We start from the raw sequence: 26,942 nt of genomic DNA, 5'->3' as shown, positions 1-26,942 counted from the left end.
GACAGCCAACTTCCTAACTCCGCCCATAACTTTTGGACTTTATAGCATTCCCAGAACGCATGGTTTATTGAGTCATTTTTAGTTTTACCATTGTTCTGTAGAATTTGTTAATTTTGTCTCTTGTGTAATAAATTCTATGCATACATTTATATTGGATTAAGTGCACATCTTTTCGCTAACTGTTAGTTATGTTCCAACATTCCCTCCATCTTGTGCCAATATCAGTCATTTATCTATTCATGTATTGATACTATTTTCCCAGACTACTCCTGGACTAAGATTAAGCCTACTCCTGGACTAAGATTAAGCCTACTCCTGGACTAAAATTAAGCCTACGCCTGGACTAAAATTAAGCCTACTCCTGGACTAAGCATGCTTAATAGAGAATCTCAAATGAAAGTGCTTTTTAGTCCAGGATTTAACTCAATCTGGGTCTGCGAACAGTGCCTAATCCGGCCCTGGGTTTGATAAAGAAGGACGGGAATTTTCTTCTCATGAGACCAGGCACCTGAGTTTCCCTCATTTTATCTGTGTCAAACTAAATTGTAATAAAAGGTTAATTCCTCACGACTCTTTTTACTATGGTTGAGGTCGAGGAGAAATCTTGAAATAGGGAGAGAAACTATCTCAGATAATTGAGGTTAACAAACATGTGATTTTGCTATGTGACTGGCTCCATCGTATCCCCACAGACCTGTCAGTCAGTCGGATATTCAATCTGATTGGTCTTTCTGTTACAGTCAGCTCAGTGCCATAGGCGTTTCATTCCTCGTTCTTGCTATTTATCCCGTCAATCCCTGATCCGTCTCAACGGAAAACGTCAAAGCGGCGGCTATTCGCGTAGAAACTCACGGGGCTTTTACAGCGTAGTGACCAGGAAACATGTCTACATTACGCAGTTAGCGCTAGAGATCCAATTGCCGCAGGTGAGGTCAAATGCAGAGGGAAGGGAAACCGCGTTGTTGTTGACAGGTGCAGTGAACAACCATGTCTAGCCATACCCGACGCGGAGAAATGGAGACTGACAAAGTGGTGTTGTGTGAGAGCCTTGCTATATGGGTAAGTATGTCAATGATGTCCTCTGTTCATTCAGAGAGCGCTCTAAAAAGCGTCTGATTGCATGAATGTCTACTGTTTTACCGATGACGGTATCGTTTACCTATGGCAGGTAGGTTAGTGTTTGCCCATTCATAAACGCTAACCTTTCGGCTAGGGAGGAGGAGAGTGCGCTTTAAGAGCCACGACGCTTGCTCTAAACCAGGGATGGGCAACTTTGATGGGGGTGCGGTGGGGTGGGGGCCACAAAAAATCTGAAGTCATCATGACTGGCCGCAGTGGCTCACTGCTCTGTTTACCCACATCCATACATACACACACACATGCAGTCACAGCTGGTCCTAGTTTTTTGGGGGCCCTAAGTGAAATGTTGTTGCAAGCAAAACATTTTAACAGCCCTCTTGACAGCAGAGAGAACATTTTTTAAGTATTTCAGTTAATTACCTGTAGTTCTACACATTTTGCCATGGGATGTAGAGAAAAATGTGCAGTTTTATAGTTCATTTCCTGCAATTCTACACACTTTGCCATAGGGTGGGGAGAAATTTGCAGTTTTGTATTTGATATCTCAGCGAGGGTGACTAACAAAACCAATGGGGGCCCACCCAGTCGGTAATTTAACCATGATTACTACAAGTTTACATACCTGGCTAAACTAATTTACCAATCTAAATAATGTTAGGTGACATGGGCTAATTGAGTGACTGTCAGTGACATAACAAGAGGAAAAAATGCTGATGCACAACCAAATTCCATAATTGTATTCTACTATTCTATCTCGAAACATACATTTTGGATCAGTTGATCTGCTGGTCTAAACACATCTCTTGCGGTATGGTTTTGGAAACGTATCTTTCATGTCAGTGAGAAAGTTATATTTTTCATAAAACAAAAGGTTCAATAACTACACACCTTTTTATAGGGTTATGGTTAGTGTTCCCACACGGCCATATCGCCATGTTACATCGCTTGTTGACAGAAGACAGGCGACCACCTGTGTTAATTAGCTACCTGCGTGTAAGCCTAACTGGGCAGGAAGGGTAGTTTGTCAATTAGAGGCACACAGCATATGGATCTGTGCAAGTTTTATTTTTATTTTACCTTTATTTAATTAGGCAAGTCAGTTAAGAACAAATTCTTATTTTCAATGACAGCCTAGGAACAGTGGGTTAACTGCCTTGTTCAGGGGCAGAACGACAGATTTTTACCTTGTCAGCTCGGGGATTTGAACTTGCAACCTTTCGGTTACTTGTCCAACGCTCTAACCACTAGGCTACCTGCCGCCCCAAATCTGCTACAGTAAGTGTTTTTTTATTTTTATTATTTGAATAATTATTTATTTCTGATATGAAACGTATGTTTCGAAACCATTTTTCAAGTGATCATTTTTTACCTTTCTAAATGTTCAAACACAGCGTCGGAATTGTAGTTCACACGGAGCTAGCCGTGGGCAAAGCTAACCGCTGAAAACCCAACAGAGAGAATGGTTGAAGAGAGCTAGGTCAGTGTTGGGGCTGAAGGAATCAGGAAATGGGTCACTTGTGTTGATTTGGAAACCCACCTGTTCTCTCCTATTTACTATTGTCGATATGGACAGCTTTTTTTTCACCCCTATTCCCAACTTAACCCGCCAAGACAATGTGCTGTAGGACTTTGGTACCCAGCCAGGCGCTAATGCATCTCTCTCTCCTCACTGAATGAATGACAAATGGATGAAGGGCCTAACTGAATGATAAGGAGGGAGAAGACGTTGATTTTAATTTAGAAATATAATAGTGTAATGATGAGTTTGTTATGCCTATTTACAGAAAATAATTTGACCGCGAGCCATGCAGGTTGATACCATTCTCTTTTACATTTTACTTTGTAAAAATAAGCTGGTATGGGACTGTTTTATTGACTGTGACTCTATTATTAACCAAATGTATTGTAACAGAAGCGAAAACATGCTACATGTTGCAGTAGGCCTTTAGAATAATTTAAAACATATCTTTGACGCTATTCAAGTTTATGAGCGGGAAACAAATGATGCCAGTCAACTTGCACCGCTGGCCCATCGAAACTACACCTAAACTATACTGAAACTAATTTCACACATAATAAGAGTTAGCCTATAGACTATTACATTTACAATAATCCGATGAGTGATAATATTAGGTTTATCAGTTATCAAATTGTACATGAAGAGATGGGCTCATCTTGTAATTGACAGATGCAGGGAAAGGAGCATCACTTTATCAAATCCTCCTTCAGTCACTTGCAGGTAAAACATTTATTTCAATATAGTATCAGAAAGAGCATATTCTGCAGTTTCTATGACACTTACTTTTGTCAAATAACTCAACTGTGACTGAGTTGAATGATGAACTGAATGATGAGGGTGAAGAGGGTGATTGAATTTAGAACTAGAGTAATGATGATGAAGAGTTGTGGGCGGTCTAATTATTTTATTATGAATGGAAATGGTATATACTTTTCCCTGGGAGTGTAACATACAATGTGTGTAGTTCACAATGGCAATCCGGACCAAATGAATGGACGCAGCAAAATTTTGATGAGTTGGAGTCGGATGGCGGATCAGATTTTGAGCTTGAAATTGACATTGCTGATGAAGAGTCTTCATCTGATGTTGACTTTGAGCCTCTGCCTCCGATGCCTGAGCCTCGCCGCAGAAAAACCATAACAGAGCCAACGGAGAGAGTGATCCCAACTGCCACGGCGAGACAGGAGTCTGGGAGGGTGGCACGGTTAGGGTAGAAAAGAGTGACGAGTTTATGTGACGTGAAGATGTTGCAGCCCATCAGAGATTGGACTGTTTGCTCATGCGCACAGAAAAGGAAACAGTACGTGGGACATATCTATGGATGAACTCAAAGCATTTATTGCACTCTTGTACTGGATGTCCGCGGTGCCTACAGCGGAAAGAGCATGGATGTGGAGTCATTTTTTCGTCTGATAGGTATGAGGTGGACTTTCACCATGCCATGCAACCGCTTCAGAGAGATTATGCGAAACATGCGGCAGGTGCACAGGTGTAACGTTTGATTTCCCCCTCTTCGTCTGAAGAGGAGGTGTAGGGACCGGACCAAAATGCAGCGGGTGATGAATACATGATGAATTTATTTAGACAAGACACGAAGTACACTTGAAATAAATTACAAAATAACAAAAACGACGTAGACCGACCTGAACATGAGAACTTACACAAAACGAAGAACGCACGAACAGGAACAGACTAGACAAACGAAACAGTCCCGTGTGGTACAAACACTGACACGGAAGACAATCACCCACAAACAAACGGTGTGAACAGCCTACCTTAATATGGTTCTCAATCAGAGGAAACGTCAAACACCTGCCCCTAATTGAGAACCATATCAGGCAACACATTGAACCCAACATAGAAACACATAACATAGACTACCCACCCAGCTCACGCCCTGACCATACTAAACAAATACAAAAAACAACGGAAAACAGGTCAGGAACGTGACAGAACCCCCCCCCTCAAGGTGCGAACTCCGGGCGCACCACCTAAAAATCTAGGGGAGGGTCTGGGTGGGCATCTGTCCGCGGTGGCGGCTCCGGCGCAGGACGAGGACACCACTCCAACATTGTCTTTGTCCCCCTCCTTAGCGTCCTTTGAGTGGCGATCCTCGCCCCCGACCCTGGTCTAGGAACCTTAACAAAGGTCCCCCCTAGATAGAGGAGATAGCTCAGGACATAGAGGTAGCTCAGGACATAGAGGTAGCTCAGGACATAGAGGTAGCTCAGGACAGAGGGGCAGCTCAGGACAGAGGGGCAGCTCAGGACAGAGGGGCAGCTCAGGACAGAGGGGCAGCTCCGGACAGAGGGGCAGCTCCGGACAGAGGGGCAGCTCCGGACAGAGGGGCAGCTCCGGACAGAGGGGCAGCTCCGGACAGAGGGGCAGCTCCGGACAGAGGGGCAACTCCGGACAGGAGGGCAGCTCATGACTGGAGGGCAGCTCATGACTGGCTGACGGCTCGGGCTGCTCATGGCTGGCTGACGGCTCGGGCTGCTCATGGCTGGCGGAAGGCTCTGGCGGCTCCTGTCTGGCGGAAGGCTCTGGCGGCTCCTGTCTGGCGGACGGCTCTGGCGGCTCCTGTCTGGCGGATGGCTCTGGCGGCTCCTGTCTGGCGGACGGCTCTAGCGGCTCCTGTCTGGCGGACGGCTCTGAAGGCTCAGGACAGACGGGCGGCTCTGAAGGCTCAGGACAGACGGGCGGCTTTGAAGGCTCAGGACAGACGGGCGGCTTTGAAGGCTCAGGACAGACGGGCGGCTTTGAAGGCTCAGTACAGACGGGCGGCTTTGAAGGCTCAGGACAGACGGGCAGTTCAGGCGGCGCTTGGCAGACGGACAGCTCAGACGGCGTTCGGCAGACGGGCAGTTCAGGCGCCGCTGGGCAGACGGCAGACTCTGGCCGGCTGAGGTGCACTGTAGGCCTGGTGCGTGGTGCCGGAACTGGAGGTACCGGGCTAAGGACACGCACCTTAAGGCTAGTGCGGGGAGCAGCAACAGGACGCACAGGACTCTGGAGGCGCACAGGAGGCTTGGTGCGTGGTACCGGAACTGGAGGTACTGGGCTGGAGACATGCACCACAGGGCTAGTGCGTGGAGGAGGAACAGGGCTCTGGAGATGCACAGGAAGCCTGGTGCGTGGTGTAAGCACTGGTGGTACTGGGCTGGGGCGGGGAGGTGGCGCCGGATATACCGAACCATGCAGGCGTACTGGCTCCCTTGAGCACTGAGCCTGCCCAACCTTACCTGGTTGTATGCTCCCCTTAGCCCGACCAGTGCGGGGAGGTGGAATAACCCGCACTGGGCTGTGTATGCGAACCGGGGACACCATGCGTAAGGCTGGTGCCATGTATGCCGGCCCGAGGAGACGCACTGGAGGCCAGATGCGTTGGGCCGGCTTCATGACATCCGGCTCAATACTCAATCTAGCCCTGCCAGTGCGGGGAGGTGGAATAACCCGCACAGGGCTATGCACACGTACAGGAGACACCATGCGCTCTACCGCATAACACCGTGTCTGCCCGTACTCTCGCTCTCCACGGTAAGATCGGGAAGTTGGCACAGGTCTCCTACCTGACTTCGCCACACTACCCTTTAGCCACCCCCCAATACATTTTTGGGCTTGACTAACAGGCTTCCTACCCCGTCGTCGTGCTGCCTCCATTCGCCGGTATCCCTCCTCACACTGCGCCAGAGAATCCCAGGCGGGCTCCGGCACTCTCCTTGGGTCGATCGCCCACCTGTCGATCTCCTCCCAGGTTGTGTAGTCCAGATCCTTCACCTGCTTCCGTGCTGCCTCCTCATACCGCCGCCTCTCGGCTTTAGCTGCCTCCAGCTCTTCACGAGGGCGGCGATATTCTCCAGGTTGTGCCCATGGACCTTTACCGTCCAGTATTTCCTCCCATGTCCAGGAATCCTGCGATCGCTGCTGCTGCTTTCTGTTACGCCGCTTGGTCCTTGGTTGGTGGGTGATTCTGTAACGTTTGATTTCCCCCTCTTCGTCTGAAGAGGAGGTGTAGGGACCGGACCAAAATGCAGCGGGTGATGAATTTATTTAGACAAGACGAAACACGAAGTACACTTGAAATAAATTACAAAATAACAAAAACGACGTAGACCGACCTGAACATGAGAACTTACACAAAACGAAGAACGCACGAACAGGAACAGACTAGACAAACGAAACAGTCCCGTGTGGTACAAACACTGACACGGAAGACAATCACCCACAAACAAACGGTGTGAACAGCCTACCTTAATATGGTTCTCAATCAGAGGAAACGTCAAACACCTGCCCCTAATTGAGAACCATATCAGGCAACACATTGAACCCAACATAGAAACACATAACATAGACTACCCACCCAGCTCACGCCCTGACCATACTAAACAAATACAAAAACAACGGAAAACAGGTCAGGAACGTGACAACAGGAAACAAGGCCCATGAAAACTGTGTGCAGTGCAACCGATTTGTTTATGGGGCTTGCGCATGCGAAGCCCAAAGCTGTGTTCTGACTGTGGACCCGAAGCATAAAGAGAAGACGAGATTGATTAATGCGTTAAGTCACGCGTATAAGAGCAAAACACAGTGTTTGATACAATCAACAAATTACTCTTGTATATCTTGTCATTAATATTTTTCTACAAATATTTCTTTATGCAATTCATCCTTTACAATTGTTCATGCACTGGTGCTTTTGTTTAGGAATACAGCAAATAATTTCACCTGTGCACCTGGCTGGTTATATTATTATTATCTTTTTCATTTCTACTTTGTCAAAAGAATCTGTAACTGGACTTTATTATTTACTATAACTCTATTATTTACTATAACTCTATTACTAATCGTATCTACAAATAAAGTTGATCAAATGGATTACACTGTTTTTATTGTATGAGAAACTAAAATAGGCTGGATGCCAAGGGAAGCCAGGCTTCCCCAAAAAATGGACAATAAAAAAAAAACTAAAATATTTTATCTTTCATCTCGCTGTGTTTCATAATTTTCTTTCAATTTGCAAGAGGCTGAATGTATCTCACAGTAGAAAGCATCCGAGCCAGTGAAACAGCCCCCGGTCTCGATACGTGTATCTGTCTGGTCCAAACGAGGATGACATTGTTGCCGAGCTAAACTGAGCGAGCTCAACTGTGAACAACAAAAAAAGTGTAATGGGAAGCCAGCTTGGATTTTGGCGTCACTCCTATCAAATCCCATTGAGGGCATACATCATTGACAGAAAAACTTGAATTGCTGTATCTCGTTGTTGTTGTCCTCCGGTGGCTAGCGAGCCAGCTAGCTAAAATGGGGCCTTTCCATTAGCCATGGATGGAGATGGAGAGAGGGATTTGGACTTGTGGTTTTACTTAATTCTCTGTACTGGCCAATGATTATAATCCAACCATCAGAATCGGCTTGGCTCCCCCAGTGATTTTACACACGCATCGCTACTGAGTGGGTATACGTTGTATACCTGCTGCTTATACCCTCCACTACACAACTGTTAATAACCGAAACTCCCCGAAATGTATGTTAATCACTCAGCACCACTGTTTTCTCAATTTAAATTAAATTCAGCATAAAAAAGGAGCACATTTTTAAGTTTGTTCCAACTGAGCAAGTCTGACCACACACAATGCGCTTGATGGATACTTTTTGTCTTCTTCTAATGCCTCTTAAGGGGAAAGTAATCAAAAAGTAACTGAAAGTAACCAGTTTACATTGCTGAGTTTGGATAATCCAAAAGTTACATTACTGATTACAATTAGAGGTCTCAACCTTTGTCACAGGCTTTCACCTCGTGAGCGAAGCCTGGGAGCTGAGGCTAGTGGTCATCTGACACCATGGAGAACAGTCCTGGAGGGTGAATTATTCACAAATCCACCGTAGCAGAGCTTAGAAGCATCTCTCTCTGGGGCTGTCTCTCGGTCTCAATACACACAAGCTTTCTCTCTTTCTGACCAAGGTTTGTCTGTTTTCTATCTGCACATCCATGACATGTGTTTGATGGTTCACGACAGCTTTGCAACTAGATGCTATACGATGAATGCAAATGGAGATGGATATCAGTGTCTCCAACTGCCTCCCCCTTTTCTCATTCCTGTCCCAGCGTCTCCCCTTCTCCTCGGTCTCTACTCTAACCTGTGCTATTCTCCCTGTTTGTATCACCCTCAGCTCCAGACCTTCAACACTGCAGCACCATGTATGACTGTAGAGGAGCTGACCACTGGAGCTGCCATTTCTCAGGCCCTGCATCAGATGTGAGGCACATGCATACACATACACACAATTCACAGTATATGTCCAGGCTGCAGAGACATGAATTTATACTGACAGTCTTACCCTGGCTGAATATTTAACACACTGGAGTCGGGTATAAAGCCCAGTCAGATTCTGGGGTTGGATATTTTCTGATTTGAATACGGTTGTTTAGTAGCCGTTTTTTGTCCAATGCTTATGCATGTGTGTGTGTTGTGCAATGCAGAGATCCAGCGTGGTTCAGTGAGAGTTGGCTTGGTCGCATTAAAGAAGATGTTGGGAATAACTGGAGACTGAAGGTGCTGAACTCCATACTTACCTCTTTCTGTCCATCCCTTCTCTCCCCTCCCTCTTTCTCTCTGTACTTCCATCCCTAATTCCCTTTCAATCTTTCCTTCCATCCTCTCTGCTTCCATATCTCCTTCCCCTCTCCCTCCTTCTTTCCCTCCCCTACTGACCTAAAAGCCAGTGTGACTGCTCTCTGCTGGCCCTGTCAGTATTTTAGCCAGCCATTGGCCTGTCAGATATATCCTCTCCAGATCAGAGAAGACTCACTGTAAATGTTTCCATAGCTCACTGTGAGGAGATTCTTTGAGGTGTAAACTTTGTTTATGTAGAGTGATGAGTGTGTAACTTCTTTCTCCAGATGAACAACCTGAAGAAGATCCTTCAGATGATGGTGGATTACTACAATGAGGTCAGTAGAAGCACTGATTTAAAACCCTTTATGTCTGGTTCTATTCTCTCTCTATGTCACCAGGTCCTGAACCAGCAGATCTGACTTCTCCCTCCCAGACCTGGTCCAGGTAATAACTGTTTAATGTCTATTTATAACGGTTATATTCTCTTTCTATGTCACTAGGTCCTGAGCCAGCAGATCCAGGAGTTTCCCCTGCCAGACCTGGTGAAGGTGGCAGAACACTCAGACCCTGTAGAACTGGGACGACTGCTGCAGCTCACACTGGGCTGTGCTGTCAAATGTGAACGCAAGCAAGGTATTACGCTTGCACACACGCACACAGTGTATTCGGAAAGTTGTCAGACCCCTTCACTTTTTCAACATTTACTCTAATATTGGTGAATTAGTTTCCCCCCCTCAATTTACACACAATACCCCATCATGTTAAAGCAAAAATAGGTTTTCATACATTTCAAATTTATTACAAATACAATTTTTTTAAATTCCATTTACATAAGTATTCAGACCCTTTACACAGTACTTTGTTAAGGGTATAACGCTACAAGCTTGGCAACCTATATTTGGGGAGTTTCTCCCATTCTTCTCAGCAGATCCTCTCAAGCTCTGTCAGGTTGGATGGGGAGCGTCACTGCACAGCTTTTTATTTTCTACGGACAATTCCTTTGACCTCATGGCTTGGTTTTTGCTCTGACATGCACTGTCAACTCTGGGACCTTAAATCCTGTCCAATCAATTGAATTTACCACAGGTGGACTCCAATCAACGGTAATGTGTGTAGATTGATGGGGAAAATGTTTTATTTAATCCATTTTAGAATAAGGCTGTAACGTAACGAAATGTGGAAAAAGTCTGAATACTTTCCCGAATGCGCTGTATACATACACACACACACACACACACACACACACGCACATGGTGCAGTCACAGAGGCTGAACTAAAATAGTTCAACAACACTATATTGTTGCTTTGTCAAGACAACGACGGAGTCTGCTCAATCTGAAACAGACTGGCACCCAAAACAGAAACTATGTGCGCATATTAGTGTGTAATCCTCTCTCTTTCCCTTCCTTCCTCTCCAGAGTACATCCAGATCATCATGACTCTGGAGGAGTCCGTACAGCATGTGGTGATGACAGCCCTTCAGGAGGTAAGGCTTGGCCTGACAAGGGCCATTCTCTCTGATTGATTTCAAATAGTTTGTCATGCACGGTAGGATCTTACAATTGCCCATTTGTGTTAAAGCCAGTTACCAATACTGTGATGTTGTTAAAGTACATGTCATGACATCTCTTTGGCTTTAGAAAGTCATTTTAGAACACTTGTGGCGTGTGAATGAGTAGGATTGACGTTGGCTATAACCAAACCTGTACCATGTCGCTCTCTCTCTGTTAGCTGATGAGTAAAGAGAACATGGCCCAGTTTGGAGCAGAGCCACCGGGGGATGTAGAATCACAGGTGAGAGGAGGAGATCCACTGTGTTAGGCCTCTAATAGTCTATAGTGTTGTTGCTGACAGTTCATATCTCTCTAATGTTGACACTGGAGGACCTGGAACAAGAGGTGAGAGGAGATCCACTGTGCTAGGCATCTAATAGAATGCTGTTGTCTTTATTATAGTTGTTGTTGTTTGCTTAACTCTTTAATTAGTACTGCGATATTGCTCGTCTCTCTTTGGAGCTGCTGAAGTAGGCTTTAGAGCTGTATTGTTAAGTGTGTGTGTCTAGTTGAAGAAGACTCTCGAGGACCTGGCAGATCTGATGGCAGAAAAGGAGGAGCTAGCCCAGCGCTGTCAGGAGCTCGACGTACAGGTACACACACATTTTAAATACACTGCTCAAAAAAATAAAGGGAACACTTAAACAACACAATGTAACTCCAAGTCAATCACACTTCTGTGAAATCAAACTGTCCACTTAGGAAGCAACACTGATTGACAATAAATTTCACATGCTGTTGTGCAAATGGAATAGACAAAAGGTGGAAATTATAGGCAATTAGCAAGACACCCCCAAAAAAGGAGTGATTCTGCAGGTGGTGACCACAGACCACTTCTCAGTTCCTATGCTTCCTGGCTGATGTTTTGGTCACTTTTGAATGCTGGCGGTGCTCTCACTCTAGTGGTAGCATGAGACGGAGTCTACAACCCACACAAGTGGCTCAGGTAGTGCAGTTCATCCAGGATGGCACATCAATGCGAGCTGTGGCAAAAAGGTTTGCTGTGTCTGTCAGCGTAGTGTCCAGAGCATGGAGGCGCTACCAGGAGACAGGCCAGTACATCAGGAGACGTGGAGGAGGCCGTAGGAGGGCAACAACCCAGCAGCAGGACCGCTACCTCCGCCTTTGTGCAAGGAGGTGCACTGCCAGAGCCCTGCAAAATGACCTCCAGCAGGCCACAAATGTGCATGTGTCAGCATATGGTCTCACAAGGGGTCTGAGGATCTCATCTCGGTACCTAATGGCAGTCAGGCTACCTCTGGCGAGCACATGGAGGGCTGTGCGGCCCCACAAAGAAATGCTACCCCACACCATGACTGACCCATCGCCAAAACGGTCATGCTGGAGGATGTTGCAGGCAGCAGAACGTTCTCCACGGCATCTCCAGACTCTGTCACGTCTGTCACGTGCTCATGTGCTCAGTGTGAACCTGCTTTCATCTGTGAAGAGCACAGGGCGCCAGTGGCGAATTTGCCAATCTTGGTGTTCTCTGGCAAATGCCAAACGTCCTGCACGGTGTTGGGCTGTAAGCACAACCCCCACCTGTGGACGTCGGGCCCTCATACCACCCTCATGGAGTCTGTTTCTGACCGTTTTAGCAGACACATGCACATTTGTGGCCTGCTGGAGGTCATTTTGCAGGGCGCTGGCAGTGCACCTCCTTGCACAAAGGCGGAGGTAGCGGTCCTGCTGCTGGGTTGTTGCCCTCCTACGGCCTCCTCCACGTCTCCTGATGTACTGGCCTGTCTCCTGGTAGCGCCTCCATGCTCTGGACACTACGCTGACAGACACAGCAAACCTTTTTGCCACAGCTCGCATTGATGTGCCATCCTGGATGAACTGCACTACCTGAGCCACTTGTGTGGGTTGTAGACTCCGTCTCATGCTACCACTAGAGTGAGAGCACCGCCAGCATTCAAAAGTGACCAAAACATCAGCCAGGAAGCATAGGAACTGAGAAGTGGTCTGTGGTCACCACCTGCAGAATCACTCCTTTTTTGGGGGTGTCTTGCTAATTGCCTATAATTTCCACCTTTTGTCTATTCCATTTGCACAACAGCATGTGAAATTTATTGTCAATCAGTGTTGCTTCCTAAGTGGACAGTTTGATTTCACAGAAGTGTGATTGACTTGGAGTTACATTGTGTTGTTTAAGTGTTCCCTTTATTTTTTTGAGCAGTGTACTTTATTTGAATCCACAAATCACATTACCTCATAAAGGATTCATACATTTCAAAGGTTGTTCATACGAGGACACTTAAGGAACCAAAAAGCTCCTTCACCTCCACACAGCTAGGCTGCCCATAACGGCAGGCTTGCAATCTGAAGGTCACATACTGTACGCCTATGTACGTGGCCGAGGATGCCAAATATCAATGACACACACACAAAACCCTGGTACTGTATAAACTGGGTCTGTGTTATGTGCTGTGATGCCAGAGGCTATTGTCTGTGGCTGGTGTAGCAGAAGGGCTGTGGTTTTACAGACTAAGCCACTGCTCTCCCACTACCTGCTCTCTCTGCCATACCCTGCTCTGCCTGGCTGGGGAAAACATAGTACAGGACAAAATTCTGCTACTGGTTATTGATTAGGTCAAGTCCATGTTGTATGGGCCTCTCGTGTCTCCAGATTGAGTTTACAGTAGATCACCAGTGTCTCTCTTCAAGGACACACAGAGAGGTAAGTCAACATGGCTGCTCGTCGTTAAGGCGGACAAAAAACATCTAATGGCTGGTTGCCGAGGCGGATTAAAATATCTATACCCTGTCGTGCTCTCGCTCTGGATAAGAGCGTCTGCTAAATGACTTAAATGTAAATGTAAATGTATCACTAATCTAAACTACGTGGTGTGTTCATTTGTAGTGTTTGGGAACAGGTGGAGAGAAGACGCTGGGTTGAATTATGTTTTTTTTTTAATGCACTCACACAAAGCTTCTATTCCCAAGTATTGTCTCTGACATAAAGCATGACTAATGAACAGAGGAGAGACTGTGTGTCAGGGAGAATAACTAACCAGCCTTTCAACCTATTAGTCAACATGTTGTTGAAGGTGTTGTGTGGCTTCACCACACTGTACTGTCAGGGTGTAATAATGATGCTTTGTTTGTTGAACAGTTGGCGAGAACGGGTCTTTCCCACTAGAGATTAATTGATGCTTATCACATCATCTCTCAAAGACTCTTTTAGTTACCTTTCTCCCCATTCTTCAGGCATCTGTGACCATGTGGTACCTCCGTAATGGATAAACTGTAAAAAATGGGGGTTGGAGCTTAATGTTCTCGCTACTAATTCATATTTTGGGATTGAGACACAGCCCACCTCTGACCCTAGTTTGACCCTTGTCAGGTGACGGTCCTTCAGGAGGAGCGTAACAGCCTATTAGCTGAGAACGACGTGCTGACGGACCGAGCCAATCAGCTGGACTCGTTTGATAACCCGAGCACTCCCTCCGGACGGAAACACAGCCAGCTACAGATACAGCTAGAGACACTACAGGAGGAGAACTTCAGGTGTGTGTGTGTCAGTGAAAACACATCGCACTGGAACGAAGCTTAGAGTTATTCATCACAGCACTTACAGATGCCTCTCTCTGTGTGTGTGTGTGTGTGTAGGCTAGAGGCAGCTAAGGATGACTACCGTATCCACTGTGAGGAGTTGGAGAAGCAGCTGATCGAGGTTCAGCATCGTAACGACGAACTCACCAGCCTGGCCGAGGAGTCACGAGCACTTAAAGACGAACTCGATATCCTCAGGTGTGTCTGGTGTTCTAGGTCCTTTATTTCAGTTGTAATCATCAGATCCTCTGAGATGTGCATCACTACCTGGAATGTGTATAAGTGGGAGAGAGGAAGTGGTCAGTTTGAGGTAAGGGTATGTAACCTTTATTTAACTAGGCAAGTCAGTTGAGAACAAATTCTTTATTTACAATGACGGCCTACAGTAAGACCAGCAAGAATGTGTTGATTAGGTCCTTTAATCGATTTGCCTGTTTTATTTATTTATCTTTATATATTCAATTAAATGCAATAAATTATAAATGTGTGTGTGTAGGAGCTGTTCGGACCGTGCTGTGAAGCTGGAGGCGTCAGTGGAGACATACAGGTGTAAACTGGAGGACCTGGGAGATCTGAGAAGACAAGTCAAACTGCTGGAGGAGAAGAACATGACCTACATGCACAACACTGTCAGTCTGGAGGAGGAGCTACGCAAGGCTAACACTGCCCGCGCACAGCTAGAGACATACAAGAGACAGGTGAGACATGCCTGAGAATATACTAGAAACAGAATAATTCCTAAAGGTGTCCCCTCCCTTCTGCCCTGTGGGTCTGACAGAACTGGGTTGGGAAAAGCAATATGTCGGAAATCTGTGAAGCTTTTGCCCTTACTTAGCAAATCGTCTCTGAGGAGACATCATTTTGGAATGGCAAACAGCCAATCAGGGGGCTTACTAAATCTACTTCCTGTTTCCTACCAGGTCCAGGAGCTGCACCGGAAGTTGTCAGAGGAGTCTCGGCGGGCAGACAACCTGGCTTACGAAAAGAAGAAGTTTGAAGAGAAACATGACGCCGTGATGAGGGAGAAAGAGGTACAGACTGGATCCTAACACTTTCTATTCCAACCTACCTGGTCCCCCTGACATGCAAACATATTAGGGGAAGGAATGTTTTAACAATAATCTAATGCTGTTGACTTGTCTCCTGATGATGATGATGGTCATCAGAGGATCATCATTGAGCGAGACTCTCTGAAGGAGACCAATGAGGAGCTGCGATGTAACCAGGCTCAACAGGACCAGCTCCTACAAGCAGGTAGCTCATTGGACCATCACATTGACAATGTAGACTGACTGGTGCTGCATATGATTGGAAAACAGATTTACTGTAGTTGAGGTTTGGTTTTCGTTGATAAAGTGTTGGCGCGTTCGACATTGCCGACAACTTTAAAGTCGAGACTGACTGATCTACAAATCACCATGCTTCATAAATAACTACTCAATGTTATTTTTAGATCAGTCAGTCACAATTTACCCATGATGCATCACGGTTTCGAACACTGTCTGTGTCTCTCTGAAGCCTACAGAGACACATGGCTACTGATCTGCTCTGTTTCTCCACAGGGATGGCAGGGATGCCAGCTGGTAGTCCAACCCATGATAACCTTGCTGCTGAGATCCTACCTGTAGAGTACAGGTAGTCATTTAATAGTTGTTTGTTTTGTGTGTGAGACACTGACTGCACTAACTGTGTGTCCTTGTCCATACAGGGAGAAGTTTATCCGGCTCCAGCATGAGAATAAGATGTTGCGTGTGCAACAGGAGGGATCAGAGAATGACAAGATCTCTGAACTACAGACACTGCTAGAGGTGGCACACAGAACCCGCTCCGAACTGGACACTGAGAACAGGTAAGCTGTGTGTGTGTTTTTTACTTCCTGTTTGACTGTGATGTACTTCCTGTGTGTCTGATGTACTTCCAGGTTAAGCATGGAGAGGGTCACTGAGCTGCAGCAGCAGGTAGAGGATTTACAGAAAGCCCTACAGGGCCAGGGAGCCAAGACTGATGACGTGAGTTCAACCAGACATATAACTTTATAGTATACCGCTATATCAAACATTAACCCTAAATATTGCATAATACTGCCTCTCATATGTACAGTAGCAGCTGTGAGGTAACAGTATCTGTGTGTTCGCTCTCTTACAACTGCTCTTTATTTGCAGTCTCACCTGAAGAGGAAACTGGATGCTCATATGTAAGTATGGTCCATACTGCTTTGTGAGACCTCTATGGCTGCGTTTACATAGGCAGCCAAATTCTGATATTTTTTTCACTAATTGATCTTTTGACCAATCAGATCAGCTCTGAAAAAGATCTGGTGTGAATAGATCTGATGTGATTGGTCAAAATTAGTGGGGAAATGATCAGAATTGGGGTGCCTGTATAAACACAGCCATACTTCCTCCTGACAAAGACATTTGTAAAGTAAGATGTTTTATTATCCAGGGTGCAACTGAATGAGGCACAGGATGAGATCATGAAGAAGAAGGAACTCCTGGAGGACTTGCAGCCAGACAACACACAGACCTGTGAGTACAACTATAACACAACCATAGCGTGACCACAACACTGGCGGTATAGTTCGGAGTAACCCCAGTGAGTGTTGTCCGTCTGTCCCTTAGCTCTGAGACTCGAGGAGCTGATGGCTGCTCTGAAGAAGAAGGATGATGACATGAGAGCCATGGAGGAGAGATACAAGATGTACCTGGAGAAAGCACGCAATGTGATTCCTTAATCATTCATTCATTCTTCTCACATCCAACTAGCAGCTGGACAAAAAATAACAAGTGCAGAAAAAGAACATGCCTCTATTTGCTGCTGCTCCCACCAATGATATCTGTCTCGGTGCTGTAGGTGATCCGTGCATTGGACCCCAAGCTGAACCCAGCCACAGCAGAGATCCAGGCTCTAAAGAACCAGCTGACGGACAGAGACAAGAGGATCCTCAGCCTGGAGGTAATGCTGATCTTTAACCCCTGGCTCTCACCTTTGGCCCCTAACCTTAACCATTAGCCATGAGGCACTCATTGACATGGGGATCCATAGTACTTACCTCACAATGCACTCACAACCTCTGGTATTGATCGTCTCTCTCGTTCTCTCTGTGTCTCTCTCTGTAGAGGGAGTGTGAGCAGGCAAAGCTGAGAGAGTATGAAGAGAAGCTGATTGTAACAGCATGGTACAACAAGGTTAGAACATGTAGTCAGAATAGACACGTATTTTCTTTTGAAAATAAAGGACAGGAATGTACCGTTTACAAATGTTACTTATACAGAGCTTTTGCTCCAACTCAAATAAACATTCCTGTTGCATGTCTTCCGCCCCCTTCAGAGTCTGAGCTTCCAGAAGCTGGCGATCGAGGCCCGTCTGGGGGGTCGCTCCACCTCCATGGTGCCCCCAGGTCAGTCCTTCCTGACCCAGCAGCGCCAGGTCACCAACGCTGCCCGCAGGAACCTCTCTGTCAGCGTGCCTGCCACCACCACAAAGTAGACCTGGGATGGGTGACTACTGAGGTGGGCCAGCGTGTGTACAGGCTTCTGCTATTAATGTTGAACCATGATTAGTTCAATCAGGTGTGTTAGTGCTGGGCTGGAACAAAGGCCTGCTGACACTGCGGCCCTCTAGGACTGGGATCTCCTACATCTGACGTAAACAAACGAATGGCTCCTCTCTAACTCCTTTCCAGAAATGTACACTCAAGTGACCTTAAGCACATTAGTTCTCAGTCCCTGGAGAGGGGACAAGCATGCACTAACTGACTTGAACATGAGCACTTACTCTAACCAGGTTCCCTACTCACTGATACACCAGACGGTAACAGTTTTACACCCCACTACAGTTTAGGATGTTTATAATCTCCGGTAATGAGTTTGGTCTGGCAACCCTACCAACATGCTTTATTAGCTTAGCACATAGCCTAGCACATAACACTGACTGAGCCCTACAATATACCTGTGTTAGCCTAGCTAGCAGCAGGCTCTGACTAGCAGGGATTCTTAACCTTGACATATCCTGACATGTACACTGAGTGTACAAAACATTAAGAACAACTTCCAAATATTGACTCCTATGCCTCCCACAGTTGTGTCAAGTTGGCTGGATGTCCTTTGGGTTGTGGACCATTCTTGATACACATGGGAAACTGTTGAGTGAGGAAAAAACCCTGCAGCGTTGCAGTTCTTGACACAAACCAGTGCGCCTGGCACCTACTACCATACCCCGTTCAAAGGCACTTAAATATTTTGTCTTGCCCAATCACCCTCTGAATGACACACATAAACAATCTATGTCTCAAGGCTTAAATTAGATTTATCAATAAGGGATCATAGCTTTCACCTGGTCAGTCTACAGTGGTGGCCAAAAGTTTTGAGAAAGTTTTGAGAATGACACAAATATTAATTTTCACAAAGTTTGCTGCTTCAGTGTCTTTAGATATTTTTGTCAGATGTTAGTATGGAATACTGAAGTATAATTACAAGCATTTCATTAATGTCAAAGGCTTTTATTGACAATTACATGAAGTTGATGCAAAGAGTCAATATTTGCAGTGTTGACCCTTCTTTTTCAAGACCTCTGCAATCCACCCTGGCATGCTGTCAATTAACTTCTGGGCCACATCCTGACTGATGGCAGCCCATTCTTGCATAATCAATGCTTGGAGTTTGTCAGAATTTGTGGGTTTTTGTTTGTCCACCCGCCTTTTGAGGATTGACCACAAGTTCTCAATGGGATTAAGGTCTGGGGAGTTTCCTGGCCATGGACCCAAAATATTGATGTTTTGTTCCCCGAGCCACTTAGTTATCACTTTTGCCTTATGGCAAGGTGCTCCATCATGCTGGAAAAGGCATTGTTCGTCACCAAACTGTTCCTGGATGGTTGGGAGAAGTTGCTCTCGGAGGATGTGTTGGTACCATTCTTTATTCATGGCTGTGTTCTTAGGCATAATTGTGAGTGAGCCCACTCCCTTGGCTGAGAAGCAACCCCACACATGAATGGTCTCAGGATGCTTTACTGTTGGCATGACACAAGACTGATGGTAGCGCTCACCTTGTCTTCTCCGGACAAGCTTTTTTCCGGATGCCCCAAACAATCGGAAAGGGGATTCATCAGAGAAAATGACTTTACCCAAGTCCTCAGCAGTCCAATCCCTGTACCTTTTGCAGAATATCAGTCTGTCCCTGATGTTTTTCCTGGAGAGAAGTGGCTTCTTTGTTGCCCTTCTTGACACCAGTCCATCCTCCAAAAGTCTTCGCCTCACTGTGTGTGCAGATGCACTCACACCTGCCTGCTGCCATTCCTGAGCAAGCTCCGTACTGGTGGTGCCCCGATCCCGCAGCTGAATCAACTTTAGGAGATGGTCCTGGCGCTTGCTGGACTTTCTTGGGTGCCCTAAAGCCTTCTTCACAACAATTGAACCGCTCTCCATGAAGTTCTTGATGATCCAATAAATGGTTGATTTAGGTGCAATCTTACTGGCAGCAACATCCTTGCCTGTGAAGCCCTTTTTGTGTAAAGCAATGATGACGGCACGTGTTTCCTTGCAGGTAACCATGGTTGACAGAGGAAGAACAATGATTCCAAGCACCACCCTCCTTTTGAAGCTTCCAGTCTGTTATTCGAACTTAATCAGCATGACAGAGTGATCTCCAGCCTTGTCCTCGTCAACACTCAAACCTGTGTTAACGAGAGAATCACTGACATGATGTCAGCTGGTCCTTTTGTGGCAGGGCTGAAATGCAGTGGAAATGTTTTTTGGGGATTCAGTTCATTTGCATGGCAAAGAGGGACTTTGCTATTAATTGCAATTCATCTGATCACTCTTCATAACATTCTGGAGTATATGCAAATTGCCATCATACAAACTGAGGCAGCAGATTTTGTGAAAATGTATATTTGTTTCATTCTCAACTTTTGACCACGACTGTATGTCATGGATAGAGCAGGTGTTCCTAATGTTTTGTACACTCAGTGTGTATTGAGTCAGAGATATGTGAGTTATTCTGTCTATGGTTGTGCTAAAAACTATATTCACAATTGGAGCTTATAAGAAAAATGTGGTCTTAAATGGCTTATTTTAATGCTGAATATAGCTGATATTATAATGTTTTTATACTATAACAAAACGACGAATCAACTGCACTATGCAGTTAAAGGATGTTACAATTATCTTATCAACCATTGGACTACAAAGAGAGTTTGACCCCTGATCTTCCTCTTCTGTGTTTCACAATCACCAGAGTGAAAATGGAATACAGGAGAAATGGGTGTATTTGGTGCTGGCAACCAAAAGTTGGTATTGCAGCACAGATCGATCCATTACTAGGTTCTTACACAAAAGCAGTCTATACTGCAGACCTGTGTCAACATCCTGTAATGCCATACTGACACAAGCATCTCTGGTGCTGCAACAACTAATCATTCAATCAACTCAGAAATCCAGGACTTTTTAATGGTATTTATTTTTGATACTGTGATCTGACTACTAGAACTTAGCACATGCTCTATCGGAACACTGTTGGGCCTTTACAGTGCCTTCAGAAAGTATTCATCCCCCTTGACTTATTCTACATTTTGTTGTGTTACAGCCTGAATTCAAAAATGTATTTAAAAAAACACACACAAATTACCCATCTACACACAATAGCCCATAATGATAAAGTGAAAACATGTTTTTGGAAATTTATTGAAATTTCATTTACAAATATTCACACCCCTGAGTCAATACATGTTAGAATCACCTTTGGCAGTGATTACAGCGTTGAGTCTTTCTGGGTAAGTCTCTAAGAGCTTTGCACACCTGGATTGTACAATATTTGCACATTCTTTTTTTAATTCTTCAAGCTGTCAAGTTGGTTGTTGATCATTGCTAGACAGTCTTGCCATAGATTTTCAAGCAGATTTAAGTCAAAATTGTAACTAGGCTACTCAGGAACATTCAATGTCGTCTTGGTATGCAACTCCAGTGTATATTTGTCCTTGTGTTTTAGGTTATTGTCCTGCTGAAAGGTTAATTTGTCTGTTACTGTTAACCAGGTTTTCCTCTAGGATTTTGCTTATGCTTAGCTCTATTATTTTTATCCAAAACAACTCCCTAGTCCTTGCCCATGACAAGCATGCCTGTAACATGATGCAGCCACCACAATGCTTGAAAATATGAAGTGCTACTCAGTGATGTTGTATTTGGCCCGAACCTAATGCTTTGTATTCAGGACATGAAGTTAATTTCCTTGCCTCATTTTTTTGCAGTTTTACTTTAGTGCCTTATTGCAAACAGGATGCATGTTTTGGAATATTTTTATTATGTACAAACTTCCTACTTTTTAGTCTGTTATTTAGGTTAGTATTGTGGAGAAGCTACAATGTTGTTAATCCATCCTCAGTTTTCTCCTATCACAGCCATTAAACTCTGTAACTGTTTTAAGTTAACCATTGGCCTCATGGTGAAATCCTTGAGCGGTTTCCTTCCACTCCGGCAACTGAGTTAGGAAGGACGCCTGTATCTTTGCAGTGACTGGGTGTATTGATACACCATCCAAAGTGTAATTAATAACTTCACCATGCTCAAAGGGATATTCAATGTCTGCTATTTTATTTCATTTTGCCCATCTACCAATAGGTGCCCTTCTTTGCGAGGCATTGGAAAACCTCCTTGGTCTTTGTGGTTGCATCTGTGTTTGTAATTCACTACTCAACTGATGGGACCTTACATATAATTGAATGTGTGGGGGACAGAGATGAGGTAGTCATTCAAAAATCATGTTAAACACTATTATTGCACAGAATGGGTCCATGCAATTTATGTGACTTAAGAACATTTTTACTCCTTAACATATTTGGGCTTTCCATAACAAAGCGGTTGAATACTTATTGAGTCGAGGCATTTCAACTTTTCATTTTTTATTAATTTGTAAAAATGTCTAAAAACATAATTTCACTTTGACATTATGGGGTATTATGAGTATGCCAATGACACAAAGTCTCAATTTAATATATTTTAAATTCAGGCTGTAACACAACAAAATGTGGAAAAAGTTAAGGGGTGTGAATACTTTATGAAGGCACTGTGTCTGGATGAGTAGAAGGGAATCAACAGTATAATAATCTATACAGCACTACTGTAATCAGGGTTCAAACACCAGCTTGGGATTTTAGAACTGCTTTCACAGACCCCGATTGTTATTGTTGTGCTATGAAATATTGAAATGTGGATTAACTAAACCAGAATTAAACCTTGTCCTGGATGTATTTAATCTGCATTTGTGAAACCAGCTCCTAGATGAAATATTGTTCCTCTCTGATGAAGCAAAAACACAGTGACAACTTTTGAATTTCTTACAAATGTGTTTGGGCATGTTGGCCCTCTGGGGTGCACTGGGATCTCTGAATGAAACATGAAAAGCTCTGTAAAATAGCTATCAATTGATTTGATCATTTTCTACAATCCCTACTGGTTTGGATTCCTAGCCTTATAGTGAAGCTTAACGTAGCTCAAAGCTAGCAGTTAGCTAGATGTTGGATTTGCTGTTTTGAGGAAATGTGATATTCCAGTATGTCATGTGATGCTTCTTACGTTATGTACACACACATACTACAGCTAAAACAATGTGGTATCTAGACTCGTGCCTCTAGGTCAAATCACATTTTATTGGTCACATACACATATTTAGCAGATGTTATTGTGGGTGTAGCAAAATGCTTGTGTTCCTAGCTCCAATAGTGCAGTAGTATATAACAATACACACATCTTAAAGTAAAATAATGGAATTAAGAAATATATAAATACTGGGACGAGCAATGTCAGATTGACAGTGACTAAAATACAGTAGATATATATACAGTTGAAGTCGGAAGTTTACATACACCTTGGCCAAACTCAGTTTTTCACAATTCCTGACATTTAATCCAAGTAAAAATTCCCTGTCTTAGGTCAGTTAGGATCACCACTTTTTATTTTAAGAATGTGAAATGTCAGAATAATAGTAGAGATTTATTTCAGCTTATATTTCTTTCATCACATTCCCAGTGAGTCAGAAGTTTACATACACTCAATTAGTATTTGGTAGCGTTGCCTTTAAATTGTTTAATTTGGGTGAATTTTGGCCCATTCCTCCTGACAGAGCTGGTGTAACTGAGTCAGGTTCGTAGGCCTCCTTGCTCGCACACACATTTTCAGCTCTGCATACACTTTTTCTATGGGATTGAGGCTAGGGCTTTGTGATGGCCACTCCAATACCTTGACTTTGTTGTCCTTTTGCCACAACTTTGGAAGTATGCTTGGGGTCATTGTCCATTTGGAAGACCCATTTGCGACCAAGCTTTATCTTCCTGACTGATGTCTTGAGATGTTGTTTCAATATATCCACATAATTTTCCTCCCTCATGATGCCATCTATTTTGCGAAGTGCACCAGTCCCTCCTGCAGCAAAGCACCCCCACAACATGATGCTGCCACCCCCGTGCTTCAAGGTTGGGATGGTGTTCTTCGGCTTGCAAGCTTCCCCCTTTTTCCTCCAGACATAATGACATTATGGCCAAACGGTTCTATTTTTGTTTCATCAGACCAGAGGACATTTCTCCAAAAAGTATGATCTTTGTCCCCATGTGCAGTTGCAAACTGTAGTCTGGCTATTTTATGGCGATTTTGGAGCAGTGGCTTCTTCCTTGCTGAGCGGCCTTTCAGGTTGTCGATATAGGACTCGTTTTACTGTGGATATAGTCCTTTGCTGTTCTGGGATTGATTTGCACTTTTCACACCAAAGTACATTCATCTCTAGGAGACAGAACGCGTCTCCTTCCTGAGCGGTATGACAGCTGAGTGGTCCCATGGTGTTTATACTTGCGTACTATTGTTTGTACAGATTAATGTGTTACCTTCAGGCGTTTGGAAATTGCTCTTAAGGATGAACCAGACTTGTGGAGGTCGTGGCTGATTTTCTTTTGATTTTCCTGTGATACGGTACGCCTCCAATAGGTTAATTGACATAATTTGAGTCAATCAGAAGCTTCTAAAGCTATGACATCATTTTCTGGAATTTTCCAAGCTGTTTAAAGGCACAGTCAACTTAGTGTATGTGAACTTCTGACCCACTGGAATTGTGATACAGTGAAATAATCTGTAAACAATTGTTGGAAAAATGACTTGTGTCATGCACAAAGTAGATGTCCTAACTGACTTGCCAAAACTATAGTTTGTTAACAAGAAATTTGTGGAGTGGTTGAAAAACGCATTTTAATGACTCCAACCTAAGTGTATGTAAATTTCCGATTTCAACTGTATATGAAATAAGTGAAACAGTATGTGAACATTATGAAAGTGACTAATGTTCCATTTATGAAAGTGACCAGTGATTCCATGTCTATGTACATATGGTAGCAGCCTCTAAGGTGCAGGGATGAGAAACCTGGTGGTAGCTGGCTAGTGATGGCTATTTAGGTTCTCTTGCAGTGGATGGTACTTGCACACCTACTGATTATTCACATATACAATACCATGTATACAGAGATCAGCGCAGCACTAGGCAATGAGATCACAACAAAGCTGTTCAGATAGTACTTAGTGATTGTGTTAGTGGAAAGATAAGATATTGTGAAATTATTATATGAAATGAAAAATAAGCCTTTGGTTTTCATGTATTGTAAAGAATAAACTCGTAAATGTATTTTTCTAAGTGTTGTTGAATTAGTGTTATGGGTTGAGAAACCTGTGTCATCCTCAGTGGCCATGTCCATATTTAGATTTTTACTCACTTTCTAATCAAAACAAAAAGAGTGATCCTCCATAACACAACACATGTCGTCAATCAATCAATCAATCAATTTTATTTTATATAGCCCTTCGTACATCAGCTAATATCTCGAAGTGCTGTACAGACACCCAGCCTAAAACCCCAAACAGCTAGTAATGCAGGTGTAGAAGCACGGTGGCTAGGAAAAACTCCCTAGAAAGGCCAAAACCTAGGAAGAAACCTAGAGAGGAACCAGGCTATGAGGGGTGGCCAGTCCTCTTCTGGCTGTGCCGGGTGGAGATTATAACAGAACTATGCCAAGATGTTCAAAAATGTTCATAAGTGACAAGCATGGTCAAATAATAATCATGAATAATTTTCAGTTGGCTTTTCATAGCCGATCATCAAGAGTTGAAAAACAACAGGTCTGGGACAGGTGGCGGTTCCATAACCGCAGGCAGAACAGCTGAAACTGGAATAGCAGCAAGGCCAGGCGGACTGGGGACAGCAAGGAGTCACCACGGGCGGCAGTCCCGACGCATGGTCCTAGGGCCCAGGTCCTCCGAGAGAAAGAAAGAGAGAAGGAGAAAATTAGAGAGAGCCAAGATTTTCAAAATTTCCATAAATGACAAGCATGGTCAAATAATAATCAAGAATAAATCTCAGTTGGCTTTTCATAGCCGATCATTAAGAGTTGAAAACAGCAGGTCTGGGACAGGTAGGGGTTCCATAACCGCAGGCAGAACAGTTGAAACTGGAATAGCAGCAAGGCCAGGCGGACTGGGGACAGCAAGGAGTCACCACGGCCGGTAGTCCCGACGTATGGTCCTAGGGCTCAGGTCCTCCGAGAGAAAGAAAGAGAGAAGGAGAAAATTAGAGAGAGCCAAGATTTTCAAAATGTTCATAAATGACAAGCATGGTCAAATAATAATCAGGAATAAATCTCAGTTGGCTTTTCATAGCCGATCATTAAGAGTTGAAAACAGCAGGTCTGGGACAGGTAGGGGTTCCGTAACCACAGGCAGAACAGTTGAAACTGGAATAGCAGCAAGGCCAGGCGGACTGGGGACAGCAAGGTGTCATCATGCCCGGTAGTCCTGACGTATGGTCCTAGGGCTCAGGTTCTCAGAGAGAAAGAGAGAACGAGAGAATTAGAGAGAGCATACTTAAATTCACACAGGACACTGGATAAGACAGGAGAAGTACTCCAGGTAACCAACTGACCCTAGCCCCCCGACACAAACTACTGCAGCATAAATACTGGAGGCTGAGACAGGAGCGGTCAGGAGACACTGTGGCCCCATCCGAAGAAACCCCCGGACAGGGCCAAATAGGAAGGATATAACCCCACCCACTTTGCCAAAGCACAGCCCCCGCACCACTAGAGGGAAATCCTCAACCACCAACTTACAATCCTGAGACAAGGCCGAGTATAGCCCACAAAGGTCTCCACCACAGCACAAACCAAGGGGGGGCGCCAACCCAGACAGGAAGATCACGTCAGTAACTCAACCCACTCAAGTGACGCACCCCTCCTAGGGACGGCATGAAAGAGCACCAGCAAGCCAGTGACTCAGCCCCTGTAACAGGGTTAGAGGCAGAGAATCCCAGTGGAGAGAGGGGAACCGGCCTGGCAGAGACAGCAAGGGCGGTTCGTTGCTCCAGAGCCTTTCCGTTCACCTTCACACTCCTGGGCCAGGCTACACTCAATCATATGACCTACTGAAGAGATAAGTCTTCAGTAAAGACTTAAAGGTTGAGACCGAGTCTGCGTCTCTCACATGGGTAGGCAGACTGTTCCATAAAAATGGAGATCTATAGGAGAAAGCCCTGCCTCCCGCTGTTTGCTTAGAAATTCTAGGGACAATTAGGAGGCCTGCGTCTTGTGACCGTA

At 44.7% G+C, this 26,942-nt stretch overlaps 1 protein-coding gene across 1 annotated transcript; it reads left to right on the top strand.

The window, feature by feature from the left end:
- Positions 1-992: 992 nt before the first annotated feature.
- Positions 993-24,982, top strand: LOC139578495 (protein Hook homolog 1-like). The gene is made up of 22 exons (XM_071406174.1): positions 993-1,059; positions 8,771-8,856; positions 9,081-9,153; positions 9,501-9,551; positions 9,717-9,849; positions 10,635-10,702; positions 10,948-11,010; positions 11,279-11,362; positions 14,116-14,279; positions 14,382-14,522; positions 14,821-15,022; positions 15,245-15,355; positions 15,491-15,578; positions 15,887-15,959; positions 16,033-16,173; positions 16,246-16,333; positions 16,487-16,518; positions 16,770-16,852; positions 16,946-17,046; positions 17,178-17,279; positions 17,444-17,512; positions 17,655-24,982. The coding sequence occupies exons 1-22, from the start codon at positions 1,015-1,017 to the stop codon at positions 17,811-17,813; spliced, it is 2,157 nt and encodes a 718-aa protein (XP_071262275.1). The 5' UTR covers positions 993-1,014; the 3' UTR covers positions 17,814-24,982.
- Positions 24,983-26,942: the final 1,960 nt, after the last annotated feature.

The sequence above is a fragment of the Salvelinus alpinus genome, chromosome 6 (assembly GCF_045679555.1).
Source record: "Salvelinus alpinus chromosome 6, SLU_Salpinus.1, whole genome shotgun sequence".
In the NCBI taxonomy this organism is placed as follows: Eukaryota; Metazoa; Chordata; class Actinopteri; order Salmoniformes; family Salmonidae; genus Salvelinus; species Salvelinus alpinus.
This window is presented reverse-complemented; position numbering and strand designations above follow the sequence as displayed.